The sequence below is a fragment of the Haplochromis burtoni genome, unplaced genomic scaffold (assembly GCF_018398535.1).
Source record: "Haplochromis burtoni strain Fernald_Lab_line unplaced genomic scaffold, NCSU_Asbu1 Contig_108, whole genome shotgun sequence".
Taxonomy (NCBI): domain Eukaryota; kingdom Metazoa; phylum Chordata; class Actinopteri; order Cichliformes; family Cichlidae; genus Haplochromis; species Haplochromis burtoni.
This window is the reverse complement of record NW_024582469.1, coordinates 1,222,670-1,240,508: the sequence shown is the minus strand read 5'-3', so window position 1 is coordinate 1,240,508 and position 17,839 is coordinate 1,222,670. Positions and strand designations below refer to the sequence as shown.

General features: G+C 41.8%; 1 protein-coding gene across 6 annotated transcripts in view; it reads right to left on the bottom strand.

The window, feature by feature from the left end:
• The window catches only part of plce1 (phospholipase C, epsilon 1), a 76,666-nt gene that overhangs the window by 11,771 nt on the left and 47,056 nt on the right, over positions 1 to 17,839 (bottom strand). For 3 of the 6 annotated variants that reach the window (XM_042223306.1, XM_042223307.1, XM_042223309.1), the window contains exons 9-34: positions 16,381 to 16,535; positions 15,991 to 16,149; positions 12,257 to 12,402; positions 11,979 to 12,126; positions 11,759 to 11,869; positions 11,530 to 11,639; positions 11,311 to 11,427; positions 9,782 to 9,823; positions 9,279 to 9,407; positions 9,059 to 9,195; positions 8,530 to 8,636; positions 8,309 to 8,433; positions 8,044 to 8,188; positions 7,701 to 7,862; positions 7,479 to 7,593; positions 7,164 to 7,323; positions 6,934 to 7,056; positions 5,772 to 5,908; positions 5,448 to 5,686; positions 5,276 to 5,337; positions 4,814 to 4,979; positions 4,617 to 4,724; positions 4,131 to 4,247; positions 3,090 to 3,248; positions 2,645 to 2,780; positions 2,341 to 2,382 (exon numbers count right to left, since the gene is read on the bottom strand). In XM_042223306.1, coding sequence (XP_042079240.1) covers positions 2,341 to 2,382; positions 2,645 to 2,780; positions 3,090 to 3,248; positions 4,131 to 4,247; positions 4,617 to 4,724; positions 4,814 to 4,979; positions 5,276 to 5,337; positions 5,448 to 5,686; positions 5,772 to 5,908; positions 6,934 to 7,056; positions 7,164 to 7,323; positions 7,479 to 7,593; positions 7,701 to 7,862; positions 8,044 to 8,188; positions 8,309 to 8,433; positions 8,530 to 8,636; positions 9,059 to 9,195; positions 9,279 to 9,407; positions 9,782 to 9,823; positions 11,311 to 11,427; positions 11,530 to 11,639; positions 11,759 to 11,869; positions 11,979 to 12,126; positions 12,257 to 12,402; positions 15,991 to 16,149; positions 16,381 to 16,535 — 3,357 coding nt within the window. The remainder of the gene's footprint in view (positions 1 to 2,340; positions 2,383 to 2,644; positions 2,781 to 3,089; positions 3,249 to 4,130; positions 4,248 to 4,616; positions 4,725 to 4,813; positions 4,980 to 5,275; positions 5,338 to 5,447; positions 5,687 to 5,771; positions 5,909 to 6,933; positions 7,057 to 7,163; positions 7,324 to 7,478; positions 7,594 to 7,700; positions 7,863 to 8,043; positions 8,189 to 8,308; positions 8,434 to 8,529; positions 8,637 to 9,058; positions 9,196 to 9,278; positions 9,408 to 9,781; positions 9,824 to 11,310; positions 11,428 to 11,529; positions 11,640 to 11,758; positions 11,870 to 11,978; positions 12,127 to 12,256; positions 12,403 to 15,990; positions 16,150 to 16,380; positions 16,536 to 17,839) is intronic. The other 3 variants (XM_042223308.1, XM_005928141.3, XM_014335444.2) reach the window with 3 other exon arrangements.

Genomic DNA, 17,839 nt, shown 5'->3' with positions numbered 1-17,839 from the left:
GAATATTTAAGCTATAGACAGCAGCCAGAGAAGTGAGCTGGACCAGATGGTGACTGGAGGGGAGCCACTACTTATCGGGAGAGGGTGGCAAGTTGGCAGCTTAGTTCAAAAGTGTTTGTGTTAGCGGGGCCTGTGCATGTGCCAAACGTGTATGGTGAAATGAAGACGTCAGGCTGGGGCGGGAATTGTTCGCTTGCCAATTTTAACATCCAGCGTCTGAAATTACATAACAGCGGCACTAGGTATTAAGAAGCAAGGTTTAATCAATCTAAAGAGTTCAGATGAGAGAGATGGGTTTGTTTTTGTTTTTTAAATTGGTCCATGACCAGTAAGTTCCTGTGACTGAGACGAGCATAGTGGAGGAATTAGGAGCGAGCAGTGTTGGGACTGGGACAGGGTAGTTTCCCCTGGTCTGTTGTTTAGCGCAGGGGCAGCGCAGGGCCTGAGAAACCAGATGGCTTTGTTTTGTTTCCCTGATGAGCCTGCCCAGCCACTGGCGAGGTCATGGACAAATACAGTACGGAGGGATGGAGGAAGGGAGGTGATGCGTTTGTGGGAGAAAGAGACATAATGCTGACCGTATATTGTTTGATCACATATAAAAAATATGTTTTTCTCTTTTTAACATGCTGTCCCGTCCAAGCACTGTATCTATACAACTGAGGAAAAAAATTCTGTGTACTGCAGTAAACAGTATCTAGTCACAGGCTACATATTGATATTGCTTCCAGGGAAACATGGCGTAAGTATGGAGGCAAGCTGGGAGGTTGGGATGCTACCGAAATTACATAAGAGCAATAAAAACAAGTCTACATCATAACAAACACTCCTGATCACTCACTAATCATCCTTCGTTAGCAATCTACAACCGATTCAAATAATCAGGTAATCCCTCACAACACTATGAATTAAAATAACTATAAAGCAGGACCTGAATAGTACCCGAGTGAACAGTGAATATCTGCGCTACAGATGGCTGCCCTTATTTGTCAGTGGTGCCTGAGGCAGAATGTTTTGCCCGATCGCTCAGGCTGACACTACTACCACATTATTCTTCCTCGTTTCTGTCAAACAACTCTTTGATATCAAATGGACTGGATGGAGTATTTCTTTTCCTGGGTTCCAGATATTATGTAACAGTGAAATTTTGAAATGCTTGTTACCATGGAAGATGGTTACACTACAGCACTATCTGAAGAAAGCTAGGAGCTACAACAGGAATGCAGGAAAATATAGGAGTACGTCCAAAGCAGCGATGCAGCACAGCAGCGCATGTTTCATACCAATGCTTTCCAACCCTTGTGTCTAGTTATTCGGCCGCAATAGACGAGATCAGCAGCTAAAGTGCAGTGCAAAAGTGTCGAGCCACCCATCATTTCTTTATATTTTGCCAGGGGGAAAAAGGGTGATTTTTTAAACATGCAAATAGAAATAGAAATACGCTATATTGGTCGGAGGGCCCGGTGGCGCCAGTGTCCTGCAGCCTCGCCTCTGTCAGTGCGCCCCAGGGTGGCTGTGGCTACAATGTAGCTTGCCATCACCAGTGTGTGAATGTGTGTGTGAATGGGTGGATGACTGGATGTGTAAAGCGCTTTGGGGTCCTTAGGGACTAGTAAAGCGCTATACAAATACAGGCCATTTACCATTTATATAAGACACAAATGTAGTTTGTACAGTTCTAATAAACTTGAAAGTTAGAACTGGGCATAACAAACACTAAGTACTTTTCAGGAATAGTTCTCCAGGCTTCTTGAAGGACATTCAAAGCTTTTCTTTGGTGTTTCTGCCTTTTGTTATGTTCTCTGTCAAAACAATCCCACACTGCTCCCACACATGTTGAGGTGTAAACTCTGGGGAGACCAATCCATGACTGTTGGTGTTCCACGGTGTGTTTTTCTATCTAGGCCTGCTTTTACTGCACAGGCAGTGTGTTTGGGATCATTATCATGCTGAAAAATGAAGTCGCTGCCGATCAGACACTCAAGATGAAATTACATGGTGGATCAGAATCTGACAATATTTTTCTGTGTTCATAATTTCATCCAGTTCTGGAAGATCCTGAGAACTATTGCTCAAGATTACTTTAACAAATTAAAAGAAGCAAAATATTTTTTAAAAAGAGGGGTCGCTGAAGACTTTTGCACAGTGCTGTAAATTTGCACCAACAATCATAACATTGTCTTAAAACCCAACTGAATATAGTATGTTATGTAGCAATTGGTAAACAGTAATAAGGGAAATTTCAGTGGTTAATTTTTGAAGAACAGCATGAATCTGTAAAAGAAAAGAAAAAAAGCAGAAGGAAATACTTAGAAAGGCACATCATAGGTGCGCATTTACCTTCAAGACCATACGAGGCAGTAGAGGCAGCGAGGCCATCAGCTAAGTGGAAAACAAGCAAGATAAAATAGGAAGGGTGAGGGAGTAAGAACAGGGTGTCAAAATAAAACGAGAATTAAGTGTTAAAAAGAAGAGAAACAGAAAAACCTAGTGAACAGAAACCGATTTAAAGCTTACAACACAAGAATCTATGAGTAAGTCGTGCACTAGTTAAGTCTGAAAGGATGTAGAAATCTGATAAGTCGCACACTTCAGTTGAATTCTAGACGTTTCCGATCACACACCACAATGCGGGTTTCATTACCATCTGATAGAGACTCATAATCATAATCATAGTCGTCTTCTTCTTCTTCCTCTTCCTCATTGGCATGATTGTTGGGTGAAGTCACTCCTGGAGACCCGTTGCTTGCTTGGGCTTGCATGTGGGCGAGCTGGTGAGCCTGGGAAAGGGGTTAAAATAAAAATACTAATAAAAAAAATAGAAAATTCTACTTTGAAAGCATATATATAAGTGCCTATGCACACAGCATCTATACTGTAGATATAAGCATTTTTCTTGCTTGAAAGTTATGATGGGGTGAACCTTTTAGCACAGCTCCATCCATTATTGATGTTTGACTGCACTCTAATGACAAACAATGATAGATGTTTAAGGCTCTGGAGCTACCTGGAAGGTTCTTATATTATTTATGAAATTTGAACAAGTTTTGCTGACACAAATGTGTGAGGAAGATGCGTTTCTTCTTCACCTTCTGCTTGAGTATGTCCACCGGTGCCTGATGGGCTTTGAGTTTCTTGTTCTTGAGCAGTATCCTCCCTCGAAGCTGCAGCGGCGATGGTAAATGAGGGTCATCGTTGAAGTCGCTTTCGAAAAGGAAGCGCGTCACAAGGCGTTCGCCGAACACAGTCTAGTTTAAAAACAGAAAAAATTAACAAAAACCACACCATCAGGAAAGTCAAGTCGAGTGCTAAGAAAAGTATCAAGTGAAAGGATGAAATTCAGAGGCTGCGGAAGAATCTTCCAAATACAAATAAAGTAATTTTATCCATGCAAAACAACATTACAAATAAACAAAACCATGGTGATGTTAGCTGGCCTGAGGCACAGAGCTGTCTGCAGATAAAAGAATTTCCTTTATCAAGCTACTCAGAAGTCAGTCTCCAAGGAGGATGAAACGCTCGGAAGTTTTGCGAGATGAAAGCACAATGATATTCCATGATATAGCTGTCGTGCCAAGATATCTGTGGGCTTCATAATTTAGAAAAAAAAAGACGAAGAAGAAGAAGATGAAAGGGTCATTTGCGCCCTGAAGTTCATAAAAGCAAGCGTCTGGACGTTGGCCAGTTTGAATGCCCAGAACAGCTGGAAAAAAAAACAAGGGTCAAGGAAATCAAATGAGTGGAGTCGCACAACAAACAAGCCTACTTGAAAGGGAACATTATTCCCTAAATATAAAGGATAGAATAGCTGAACAAGGAGCATGGCTGCCAAACTAAGGATTTTAGTTCCTTTTATTTTATTATTGTTTATTTTTCCCTCTGCCACAAATTAGTGTCGCTCTGAGATTTAAACAAAGACAGACGAAGCTTCTAATTGGGTGAATTTATAAGTTACCTCACAGTCACGCTATGAGATGTCCAATCCAATTGAAAAGAAGTTTTTGTTTTTTACTGCTCAGTGGCATTCTCATCTGTCTCGCTTACTAATCAGTAACTGCAAAATTAAATTAAAGACACACAAGAAACACAGTAACTCTAAGGACAGAGACAGGACTAGGCTGCCTTCATACCTTGAAGATTTCAGCCATCTTTCGTTGCTGAGGAAGGGAGCAGTGGTTCTCTATGGACAGGATGACGGGCATATCAGAATTGACAAACGCAGACCGGTTAATTGCTTCCACCACATCCTGAAGGACCACGGGAGAGAAGATGAAAAGGAAGAAATTGTCGATAAAAGCACTGCAAGTCAAATATGTAACAATAAAACTCAAACAGCTTTGGGTAACAGCTTCAAATTAGATGCAGCTGTAGGCCCCAAATCAGATTACATAAAATAAATAACGCTGACACAATTCGTTTGACTTTCTGGGATTCCTCTCTGGATCCGTCACCCCTGAGTCTATCATAAGAGAGCACTTGTGTTTAAAGATACAGATTTTGTTCTAGAGGCTTCCACCGAGTCAATGGGATGAGGTATGGGAGCAGAGAGCCAGCGACTGATGCCCCAACAATCTATTTCCCCTTTATGAATTAAATTATTCATGTGCATTTCAAACCTTAAAGGGTATCTTAGTGGTGAGTGTGTGGCCGTGGTAAATAACAGGCATGCCATCGTCTCCGTCCCAGCAGTCCAACTCGACGCTCCTACAGCCTTGCAGGAGCACCTAAGCAAACGAGACGTTCACAAGTAAGCGGCAGTTTTCAACAAACCGCACAATCTCAGCGGGCTTGGTTAAAAAACGGTCCGGCTTACGTGGCTGTAGAGCTCAACAGAGGACTCTCCTTTGAGCTGGTGCCCAGTCAGATAGGTGTTATGAGAAGACTCGATGTAGTAGTAAGACAGAGGGTATTGCAGCTCCTCTGGATTCATCTGAGATTCCTCATTACGTGAAGCAAAGTTGTCCTTGTCCATCAGGAACCTGATATAAAGAGAAAGATGCCAACAACATGCAATGAAGCATGTTAAAGAAAGAAAATAAAAAGAAAATATAAAAGCAAAATGCATCACTGAGGCTGTATCAGCGATAAACAAACTCATTATGGTGTAAATAAATGTTTAAAGTCCAAAAGGGAGTCGGTAGAAGTTTAGCACTTATCAAGAGCTACCCCCTTAGGCTTCCTACAACAGTGACAACTTTTATGTTGTGCTCTATACATTTACATTTTCATGCACTTTGAAGTATAATGATCTATGATAACTCCTATTTTTCTATACCTTGCAAAACCTTCAAATGACATCCACCCCATTTGTCTCATGCTTGATGAAGGCTCAAATTTCTGCAAGAGAAAAAATTGGTGAGTTCCTTTTCCCTTCTTTTTCTTCCTTCATCTTTCCCCCTAACCATGAAGATGATTTGAGAATGTGAATTTAAGAATCCAGACTTTACCTGTATAATACTGAGAATCTCATCGTAGCTCAGGTTCTCTCTCTGACAGTTGACTAAAAAGTCATTGAGCTGAGGGATAGCCAGTCCCAAGACGCCTAATGACGCGTTCTCCACCCCCGTCCCGTTGGTCACAATGCTGGCTGCTGCGATGGCATCTGAAATCTGCTTCTGGTTGTCGGACATCTGCTGCCTGGTCCGGATAAACAGGCCGAGATCCGACCCGTTACGAGTTAGCAAATCTACAGAGGAGAGGGAGAGATTTAGAGTAAAAGAGAAAGAGGTGTGTATGTTTTTGACTTCTGTAACTTCTCTTTGATCTTTTACCAAGGTCTGGCTGCAGTCCTGTGTCTTTGTCATCTATCCTGAGGTTGGTGTAAACAGGACATGATTCTGGGCTTGAGCGACTGCAGGGGACAGCAAAGGTGTCAAACAGCTCCTTCAGGTCCTTCCTGCTTCGGATACTGTTGAAAAACAAATTACAGAGTGGAGTCCAGTTTTAGCAGCACATCATGTCCCCATGCCCCTAGTATATTAAATTAAATTATTATATAAAGGGTTTTTTATACATATACCGTCACAATGGAAGATTCTCAAATCATGAGTTTCAAATAGTAAGTGTAGACGCAAGCAATCCCTGTGAGCCAAAAGCTCTGGCTTATCTGTATAATGTCAATAAGTGTGGATATCCCTAATATGGTCAGGGGAGAGAAGCTTGTGTCAGACAGAAGATGAACTTGGGAGTTGCTCCAAGAGTAAGATATAAGGATTAATTCAAATTGTGAATCATGCAAAGCTACTCTAGAGTCTAGGGGAAAAAATATGTAAATCAGAACAATAGCTCTTCTTTAATTTTCAGCTTTGCAGCCATGCCACTTTAACTGGGGAGGAGGCGGCCACCCAATCAGAAATACATTTATTTGCCTCTAAATTTCTTTTACAAGAGAGAGTTTGAAGAGTTGCCCAAGAGCTTTTGTCTTTATAAGAAATTAAAAGAAATCTGCTGGGCAGCAGATGAGAGGACACTCTGCAATCTAAGAAATGCAGAGGGGCTAAAATTAAAACAATCCTTTGCTTGTCTGGGCGAAAGATGTATGTCCATCCATTTGACTGGGGAAGAATTCATGCAAGCTAAATATTATGAAGAATGCTTGGAAAATGCCCTTGGCACGATAACCTTGAGAGGTATTTTTTATTGCATATGTTTTATCACTGTCTTTAGCTACTATTGATAAGAACAGTAGTTATATAACAAGAGGGCCTGAGCTCCAAAAGCACTGCACAGGGCATGTGCAGTATGTGATATGACATACAGCATATGTGAACATTGAGTCATTACACTTAGCTGGAAAAATGCATTTTTAGATAAAACAGAAGTTATATTTAAATAGTCAGAACTTGAACTGAATGAAGCCAGCACGGCCGACATCTCTTCCTCTGCTTTGGAAACATGTAAGAAATGTAAGAAACACAAGATCAGATCATTTACCTGAATGATTTGAAAAGCTCGACAAACTCGATGAAGCTCATTGTGCTGTCAGAAATCATGAGATTCTGAAAGCCTTTGAAACAGCCTTTACCCCGGCCGTGCCACGATCTGCTGCTCCATGCCCTGCAGGCCCCAAAGAAAAGGAAACATATATTCGCTGGGATGGAAAAAATAAAGTGTTAGACGTCAGTGGGGTCAAACGTGCCCCGCTACAGTCATTTTTCACATACCCCGGCTGGGATTTAGCATTTCCCGAAAGGATTGGAGAAGACTGCGGACGGGTCTGGTTGGACCCTGCCATGCTGGAGGAAGAGGAGGAGGAAGAGGAAGAGGATAGCAATCCGGGGCTTTTACTGGATGTGAGGGAGAGTGATCCGGGGATGCTGTCTTCTGTGGAGGCAAAGAGTGTTGAGTGTGAATAAAGATCGGTCACACAGACAGAAAATTATAAGATCTGAAGCATTTGGTCGGGTTTCTAGAAAACACCAATTAAACTGATCTGGCCTTGTAACTTCTACATGTTACCATGAGTGAGGTAACATCACCTGGATCTTCTTGGTCGATGCTGTCAGACTCTGGACCGTTTCGATACAGTCCTTCTTTACAGCTCCGTGTTTTCCTGGAAACCATCTCGTCATCGGTTGCATCCCCACTGTCTCCCTGTTAAAGGTGTGAGGAAAAAAAGACAGATGTCAAAAATGAGTCTGTGAAAAACCTAAAACCTAAAATTAGCATCCATGACTACAGCAAAAGGTCAAATTACTGACCCTGACAAGAACCTTCTTCTTCTTCTTGGCTTTCTCATTCGACAGGGGGTTGTTCTTCTGGGCTCCAACCTTGTCTCCACCACCCGTACCCACATTCCACCTCCGACCCCCAAAAAGCTCAATGGCGTGGGCTAGTGTAGGGCCTTCATACCTGCCGTCCTCCTAGAATAGATGAATACAAATGTTACTGTTAATTAAACACACACCACTTCTTTTCATCCATCCAACTCCTCCATCCTTCTTTGTGTGCAGAACATTTTTACAGGCTTATAAAATACAGTCAGTGTCAATAATAGTCATTAAAAAATTGATGGGAGAGAGACATGTACTTTTAGAGTTTTACCTGATACAAACTGACATACTGCTTCCTCAGCCACTGCAACCTTTGGTCAGGAAACTTCTTTAATTTCCTGGTTGCATTCACCAACTCCGACAGGCCCTTGTAGAGCATTTGTGCCGTGTGATTGGGGGCCACAAAGTGCAGAAGTCTAATGGCATCAGTCAGGAGATTAGTTAGTTTTAAGTAAAATGAAAATGTTTTAGCAGTGTAACAGTAACTCTATATAAAAGTGCATTTGAATCCTAATAGATTATAAAAAGGCACCAACCTATTGTCTGTGGTACTCAGACCATACAGAAGGCTGAGGCCATTCTCCTCCACTGTCATCTGACTCAGCTTGTTTTGCAAACATACAGCATGAACATCGACACCCTGATGGCCCAGAAACACTGCCTGCACATTCAAATAAACACAAAGTTATGAACTTGAAAGCTAATCTGGGTTTTTAAAATCTACAAAACCAAAAAAAGATTTCTTTTTATGACAAACCTTCACTATTCCCAGGTCCAGCAGGCCTTCTGCTAGCCCAGCCACTACAGGCTGCCCCAATCCCAGTGGTTGCTCTGCAGGGGAAGGGCCTCCGCTTTGAGGTTTACCTGCCGTAAATCAACATATTTATGACTGTTTGAGCTGCTGTAACGGCAAACGGAAATTGAAGAGCCCTTGCATGAATGCACAAATTTACAAGCAGTTTAAACTGAGGCTTTTATTCTGTAGATAAACACGTAAAGCACATTTAAAATAAAAAATATACTTTTTATATAATGCCCTTTAAATCTATTTAAAGAGAAACAACGAGAGAGGAAATTGGTCTCGTCTGTTTGAGGTATAAACATGCTAAAAAAGTTCTGAGAAAAGGAAGGTTTGATGCAGTGATTTCAGCGTATCAAGCCTCCCACACCCCCTTACACTGGTAAACTGGAATCCTATATGAATATGACTCATGAAGAACGAGGTTGCTGAATAACTCAGTAGAAGATAAGGTCAAATTTCTTAATACTAAACTCTTGCAATTTACCCCAAGTGAGTGTTGTATTATCAGGCTGTAGACGTAGCAGACAGCGAGCACTGCCATGGCCGTCCTGGTCGTAATGAATGACCGTAGCGCCCTGCAGCAGAAACTGGTAAATGTCTGGTTGTAGTGACAGCACATACCTGGAAAAAAAACAAGAGTTTGTCGCACGTCTGCTGAGGCACCAACAGCTGGATGTGTTTGCATGTGTGCTTGAGCCTCTTACCAGGGAATGAGCTCCGTGCCATGGCTAAAAGCTCTGTGCGTCTCCTCGGTCCCCTGAAACTCCACTTCTTTCACCACCGGCTCGGTAGACAAGTCACCATCTGAATCCGACAAGTCTCCGACCGAGAATCTGAAGACGGACGGGGGTTAGATGGGTTTGGAAAGAAAGTTTAAGAGCCAAAGATTTTTGCGTCTTTTAAAGTTTTTGCATGCGGATTTCCGAGGCGATTTTCCAAATGCACATCTCTGTATTCATAGGACTCATTTTATTTTTAAAAAGCAATTCAATCAGACATAAGAAATGACCTGCATCTCAACTAAGAAGAACCAAACAGAAACTGAACCTATCCTGCAAGCATTGGCTTGATCAAGCAAAACAAAAAGAAGAAAAAAGTACCATGCATTAGTCACTGCTCATGCTTCTAATTAAACCGTAATCTGAAACATACTGATGATAGCAAGCATTGTTCAAATTCCAGTAACTTATACTGTGAAACAACTTACAAAACATGTTTTTTTTCTGGAGTCGTCTTAAATGAAAGGGAACTAGAAGGGGAGCAGGAAACAAAGAACGAAGAGAGGATGTGAGACGAAAAAAAGAACGCATAAAGAGTTTTCAATAGTTTTTTGAGGTCTTTTTTTTTTAAGTGGGTGCTGGTGGGAAAAAGATCCAGAACACAGAAGAAAGGTGATTTTTTTGAAACTGTAGTCTATGTTTAAGAAAGATACACACTATGAAGCTATGAACTCCAAATTCTGTGCTAACATCGAATAATTTGTCTGAATCTGAGAAAACAGTTTACAAACACATAAAATGGTCCAGGTTTCCTGACTGCAAACATAACAGATCACAGCTGGAATTAAATGACTTTCTACGTCCTCCAAATTCCAGCCTTTGTTATTAGCTACCTGCCACCAGAATGCTGACAACAACCAGAACTCTGTTCCTTCCTGTCCTGACAGGAAACTAACCTGTTATCTATTTTTTTTTAACTCTGCCCCACACAGATTTCATGTCAACATCACTTCATCTCAGTAACAATCTGCAAATGTGTTCCTTCACAAACCCGTTATCTCGCACTAATCCAAAATAAGACTTTGGTGAACATCCAGCCTACTTGGCACTTGAGGATATCCCCTACATTTAAAATAGCTGTGCATTAATCATTAAAGCTTAGTGGCTTTGTTAAATGTTAAACTTTGCAGTGCCTTGTTTGCTTCAACAGAGGCTGTTGTAGCTGCACATTTGTAAGCAAGCTAATGAATGCACTGCATCTATTGTGATTTTGCTCAGAACTGCGCTACCAGCAAAGCCAAGCCCTCACAGCATGGCAGTATTCGCAGTTCTGATATAAATCTGTATATAACATTCTTCTGCTGTGTCCATGAGTCATTGTCTGTGAATGACCAGCAAAATAAAGAATCCAATTTTGGAAACAGACCTTTGATAGAAAGGGTCACAGTGCTAAACAATACAATCTTCAGGCTGCCATAATAGAGGGCCAAAAACGTAACCAAAAATGTAAAATAACACAATGGTAAAGTGAGAGCATGAGTATTACTAACTTTTGTGCAACGTGAGAGCAGGAAGTCAAAATAAAAGTCAAAAAGAAAAAGAAAGAACCGCAAAATGTTGCTTTTTTTGTATTAAATCAACACATCAGCATGATGAAGCAGAGTTCATCGGCAGTTGACAAATAGTAAAAATAAAAGCCAGTCAAGTGATTCATGACGTCCTTGGGTCTTGGTGAATTTGGTTGCATGCTATGTACCATTTAATACTTTCTCCTGTATGCCTTAAACTACTTACACGAACATCCCTTACACTGCGTTAAAATACACACTATCCTTCAACTGGAAAGAATCAAGACCCGGTCACGGTAAACAGATGCTATTCTGGGATATTCTTTAACAAGACACCTCATTTTTCTAGGGTCTCATACCTGACACTGCACGCTGAAATATCTCACAACAAAAGCTTGAATGGCACACTAAAAAAAAAAAAAGGGGGGGGGGGGAGAAACTGAACTAACTGATTGTGGCTGCGGTCTTTGAAGGAGTTGTTTCTGGATGCAGGGGACGGGCCAGTAGAAGACGGACTGGTGGACGCGTCATCAGGATCTTCTGCCTCTAAACTCCGGTTGCAAGATCTAAGGAGCAGGAACAGTCGAGTCAAACAGACGGATAAAGTAAAGAACAGGAGAGACGACTGTGTCAAACACCATCGCTTTAGTCATTAAGCATGCACATACCTGATAATCTGAAGGATGTTGCTCACAGTAGCTTCCTTCTCTGGCACATGGAGCCCATCTGGGCCAGATCGAGACAAGTAATTGCGCTGGCCGCTGTAATCGGACACAAACTGGAGGCAGAAACAGCAGTGCAAGATGGATTATACTAACAGGATATCAAATATGTAATGTAGTGACAGTTTTATCAGATCTGTGTATTTTTACGAATGACTGCGGGTGTTTTCTGCACCTCTATCGAGTATTCTGTGTTATCAGGAGACTGTTTGAGGCTGATGATGCTTGCTGTGCCATCCAACGCTTCACTTAGCTCCTTCAGAAAAACCCCACAGAATGGCACAACCTACAGTGTATATGTGTAAGAGAAAAAAAACCCCAAAAATAAAAATTACAGTGCAGCCAAGGTCAGTGAGTTAGAGGATCAAATGTCATTGGGGTAAACATAGGCCCACCTTGCATCCTGGGATATTAAGAGCTCTGGTCACAACCTTCTTGTACTCAGAGGAGGACTCATGCTGAGCCATGGCATCCTTTAAACCTCTCATGGTCTCGATGTCTGACTGGTCCATAAACTGCCACATCTTCAGCACCTTACGAGATCTGAAGGGCGAAAAAAATGAAACAAAACAGAACACATTGATATTTTTGTGTGAGAACAGTGCAGATAATAAATTGCCTGTATATTCAGTAGGTGGGTGTATTTGAGTTGCGTCATTGTGTTTCTTAAAACCTGAGTCCAGCCAGGAACTCCATGACACCATTGTAGTTTCCCATGTTCCAACAGCATTTAGCGACATGGACCAGATATGAGAAAACTTCTCTTTTCTCCTCCATGGACCCTGCAGTCAGGACCAGCCACGTCACCCACGAACTCACCTGCGTGTTCAGAATTTCGCATTTCAGTATTGCCAACTGTTACAATCGTAATCAAGCACCAACAACAGCTGCACTTTATTGCGCTCTTATCTTACTTATAAAGTAAGCTGACACACAAACTGCAGAAAACCTCCCTAGTAACTCACAGCACCATCTTTGTCTGGTTATTCATCACCTTTTCCCTTGGAGTGAATAACATTTTGCCTTTAAAAAAACATTAAGTTCCAACATTGAAAATACCCAATATGGGGCTGTTTTTTTTAAATTATTTTTATTGGTATAACTTGCACTTTATTGCCTTTTGAATGCATTACAAGCAGAAAGAGTTTGAAACATTTGCATTTTTAAAAATATGTATAAACCTCATAGGAAGTGGAAAATAAACAGGTTATTTTCTACTCTATTGAGCACTCAAAACTCTATACAATTTGTCTGTAACTTATACGCCCCTAATGTTTTGGAATTATTATTGGAAAGGCTTGTAATGCCTCCATAGTTGGTGTGATTACAGCTGGAGACACATATTCCCACTGGCATTGGGTAAAGGAGGGCATGTGGCATAAAACTCTGCCAATTCAAATATATTAAATGACCTGTTTTGGCGACCCCTTGTAGCAGGGGAGCGGCCGGAAGTATATATTAGAAATGCTGTTACTGTACTAGCGCAATATGCTGCACATTTCTCTGACAATTTCTTAGTGGAATATCCACATAACAGGTGACATCATACTAAATCCCTGGATAACTTTTTAAGTGTGCTGGTGTGCTGTTACAAGGCTGGTATTAGGTATGATAAAACATGGGGGACATGGGACGACATCCAAAGGCACCTAAAATTCTTGAAAGTGTACGGTCATGTCTGCGCTCATGAATTCTGCTCTGGAAACTTGTGCCTAATGTGGCAATGTATGCACAGGACTGCACCAGCTAGCCTCACACTTTCACCCCGACACCTCTCCACACATGCACACACATAAAAAAGAATGAGATCGGATATCTATCAGCTGCGCTGCGTCTCTACACTGACTGACCTCAAGCATAAGCAAAAGACATGACGGCAACAGCAGATATGTATCAGGCTCGACCTCTCTGTATGAGCACAGGTACACAACACAGGAAAAGATCAGATTTCAATCTGGCCTGTTTTAACTATCTGGTGTCTTTTTCTCTTTGTATTAGCGAATGCATTCGCACACAATAAAAAAAAAACAAAAAAAAAACGCACTCACACTGAAACTCTTTAATCCACCTGGAGGTGGTAAAAACATCCCCCTGACCCAGAGATCTATTACTGGGTTACGTAAGGATCAGTAAAGCCCACCAACATCTGACCTGACAGGGACTAAATAAAGTCACACACACACACACACACACACAGGAACTATTCTTCCTATTGTTTCCATTTCCATACTGCCTGATGAAAAACTGTTAAAATGTTCCAAAAATGTTTCTCATACACTCCCCTTACCTGTCCATGAACTATAGCACAAACAAGCGCAGAAATCAGACACATGCATTATTAGATTTTCTTGTCTTTGACACTAAAATTAAAGCCCCCAGCCATAAGGTCATTGGCCCATTGGACACTTTATGTTCCCCAAAACAAACTGCACGAGCCTATCAAGGTTCATCTTCGGAAGACTTACTGCAATTAAATAAACAGCGCTTTTAATAGGCCGATTTTATTAGAGAGTCAGAAATTCCTCTGACATTTGTAATCACTGTCAGCCTGATCAGATACAGGGAATCAGTTACAGAAATTCCCTCCTGGGGCTTTCGAGGTTTACATGTTAACTTTTCAGTGGAGCAGAAGCTCGTTCTGCAATCTATTGTATTTGGTTACCGAAAAACAACACTGCAGCCCTCCAGTCTCTTATCTGCTACTCCCCTGCTCTTTGCGTGCCACGCATGAAAATCTTGTATCATGTACTTTCAGCATTATGACATAATGCGAAGCCATGTCAGCATCGGGGTTTTAGTTACACTCACCATCTAAATCATTCTGTCCATCTGCAAAGTGGTTTTTTGCACTTCCACACATCAAGGGATCGCACTGAGTTGGCATCTTTTCAGGTATTCCAGATAGCAAAAGTGCGTATGCAGTGTTGTGCATGACAACAAGCAGGACAGGATGTGAGGATATATATGTACAAATGTACACAGAGCATATAATGGAACAGGAAAGCAGCAAAGGGTAAATATGAGATGATACAAGAATACAGCAACTTCCCATAGAAGCATGAAAAGTCAGTTTTGAAGAGCATTCTGATAGAATTGCAGACACACACTCACATCCAAATTTGGATCTGGCTATATGATCCCCCCCCCCCCTCTTTGATCTTTGTCTGTGTGTCCACCTGTCCATCTGTCTGTCCTGTTGTCTGTCTGTCGCCATTTGTGCTTGTGGTATTAGTTCATCTGTGAGGGTCAGTTTCTCCTTGATACACGAATTACATAATGGAATATAACAGAGAACCATTACAAACTCGAGCACACACTGGTCCCGTCAAAGCTAAACACTTTGGAGGCCCAAACTGCTCACAACTCCCTGCTTCCCAGTGTCTTTCTCAATCCTGTTTAACTGATTAATGTTTCACTCCCACACATGCCTTAAAAATGAACTCTATCAAAAAAGTCTTGTCTTACAAGTGGGGAAATAAACTTCTTAATTAGTTACCATCTCAAAAACAGTGGATCCAGTCAGTGACATGAAACATTTGTGAACTATTTATCAGGGAAAATAAAAATAATTAGGTGAATTAACTAGTAATAATTTAATCTTGAAATATATTCCACAGTTCAAAAATGAAAGGTAAAACCCAACCTGACACAATTAAAGGCAGCTGAAGGAGAGATTCAGTGCTGTCAATATGACTCTCGTTCCACTGTGACCATATATGGCAACACTGCACATTTGGAAAACTGTCTTTCGTGCTTCTCCTCTGGCTGACTTAAATGAAAACCAGCTGATGCGAAGAGGCATGCGACCTAAACATGACATAATCATCTCCAATCAATCTCTCTAGCACTTTCTCTTTCGCAGCAGTGGATTTGTGCATTTTCAAAGTCATTCGCCGTGAACGAGGCGAGGCTCGGGGGGTGTAACTTAAGCCGGTGAACATGGTCGTGAGTGAGTTGCGCTCATGATAGGTCCGTATAACTCGCACAGCAAATAAGAGAAAAACTGCCATTTAATTTTTTATGTTACTGCAAGAACTGCATTTCAATGCCACTTAATCATCAAAGGACAACTAACTTATTAACTGAAAAGTGCTCTCTTAAGATGAAAACTATCTCCATATGGTTCCTTTGGCACAACTTCATTAAATGTATCTGCATAAGATGTGAGAGTCTCCTGAATGCACTACACATGTCTGTGTATATAAAAAGTCGCTCAAGGCTTTTAATTGTTAAGCTACGTTTGTGCAGTGTCAATTCTCAAGTGCTTCTACCCAGTCTGAAATCCTGCTGTAAACCCTGAGCTGCGGAGAACTAGACAGGCTGTGTAACATCCTTGTGTAACTACATTCACATGTGTGCTAAAAGATTCGTGGAGTGCAGACAAAGTAGACAGAAAGCCCCACCCACCTCGTTGAATCGCGCCACCAGTTCCTCCACGGCGTTACTTCGCTGAGTGGGCATGGCGGGCGCTGACAGTGAAGCCTTGAGGTTTGGGTGGCGTTTAGTTTGACACTCTGGACTTCCCAGGTCTCGGGTGAGGAAATAGAGGTAGTCCAAAGGGAAGACCTGCAGACAGACAGCACGCTCTCAATCAATGGCTGGGATTGTTGTGTCATTACAGACACTACTTACAACCACCTACTATTCTCCTCATCCAACTTCTTTGCTAAACCTCCCCACAATAAAACACAGCTGTACAATTTCAAATAAAGTGTAAGGATCATGTTGACAGCTGTAATTGCACGTTCCTGCCTCTGCTTTCCCCCTCATGTATATTTTATATAAATTCTCTTATACCTGCTGGTAAAGCTGCTGCTCTTGCTCTGTGAGGATGCAGGCGATCTCCTCGGGGAACTGAACAAGGTGGCGCAGCTCTGCCAGCTCCTTACTGATCCCGCTTACACTGGGAGGAAGAGTGCTGCTGCTGGTCATGCTGCTGGCCAGCTGACGCTCTGCATGCACAAATAAAGACAAGAAAAGATTTAGTCAGGTTATACATCAGCATCTATGCTCAACAATTCTGAGTAAAAGGAAGCCGTCAGAAATGAGAGCAAAGCAGAGACCATGCATGCACGCACCAGTTAAAAGCAGGTATCGCAGGATTGAGGGAGAGAGGAGGGATTAACAGTGAAACATTATCTTAACAGATACTTAACTTTCACTATAAAAGTTTAAAAGCCTTGTTTTTCTGGCTTTCTTGTGCATGCCCCAAGTCTTATGATCCATCACTGCCAGTAAACTATACACTCTCTATTCCTCCATCCACTGAGAGAAGCTCCACTTCACCCACGGGAAGTAAACACCACTGATCACCTGCCAGATCCTATGTTTGGATTTCAGTTAGGCCCATTAGTCTGTCTGTTTACACATATACGCACACACACACACACAAAACCTGTCCTCATCTCTGCTAACAAAGGACTAATGGACAGTTCCTACAATGGCGCAGGAGCTGCCAGGTAGACATTCTGTACATTGTTGGGATGGATGCCACATAAACAGAACTTTCTCACTGCAAGAGCTCAGTCAGGAATCACTCTTTGAGAAGTTTCACCTGTGTTCAGCTATAAAACAGTTATTTTAGTCATTGGGAAAACCTAACCTTCCCAAGCCTCCATACTCCTACAAGTGGAGACAAATATCTATAACATTCAGACAAAAGCAAGGAGATGTCACCAATATCTCTATGGTTAAGGATGTTGGGAGGAAGATGTTGGAGTGAAATGTCTGCCACAGAATCAGCTTCATGTGTTGAATTAATGGGAATTAGATTGCCGACAGTAAAACCTCGTGAAATCCAAGGAGACGTACTTGAAATAAAATGAACAGCAGGAGTTAGACAGACTCTCTGGTCATTGTCAACTGTCATACACAGAAACCTTCCAACCCCCTCCCACAGTCACACTGATACAACACCGCGGATGCATACAGAAGCAGACGCACACTTAAAGGTCGTCCTTGGTAACCCTTGAGATGTGCAACAGGTAGGCATGGCAACAGCAGCGGCTGCTCCACAGGAACAAAACTTGCTTATTTACACAGTTTGATTTGTGGATCCGGTCTCACAGCTTGTGTAATGAACTCACGGTGTGTGTGTGTGTGTGTGTGTGTGTGTGTGTGTGTGTGGGGGGGATAAGAAGACGGACACACTAAGCATAGGAGACAAGGAAGAAGGAAGGGAAGCAGGAAGAAAGGATAAATAATTTAACCGATAAAATAAAAAGTAGGGAAGCAGGAAAATATCAGCTGAGGAGGA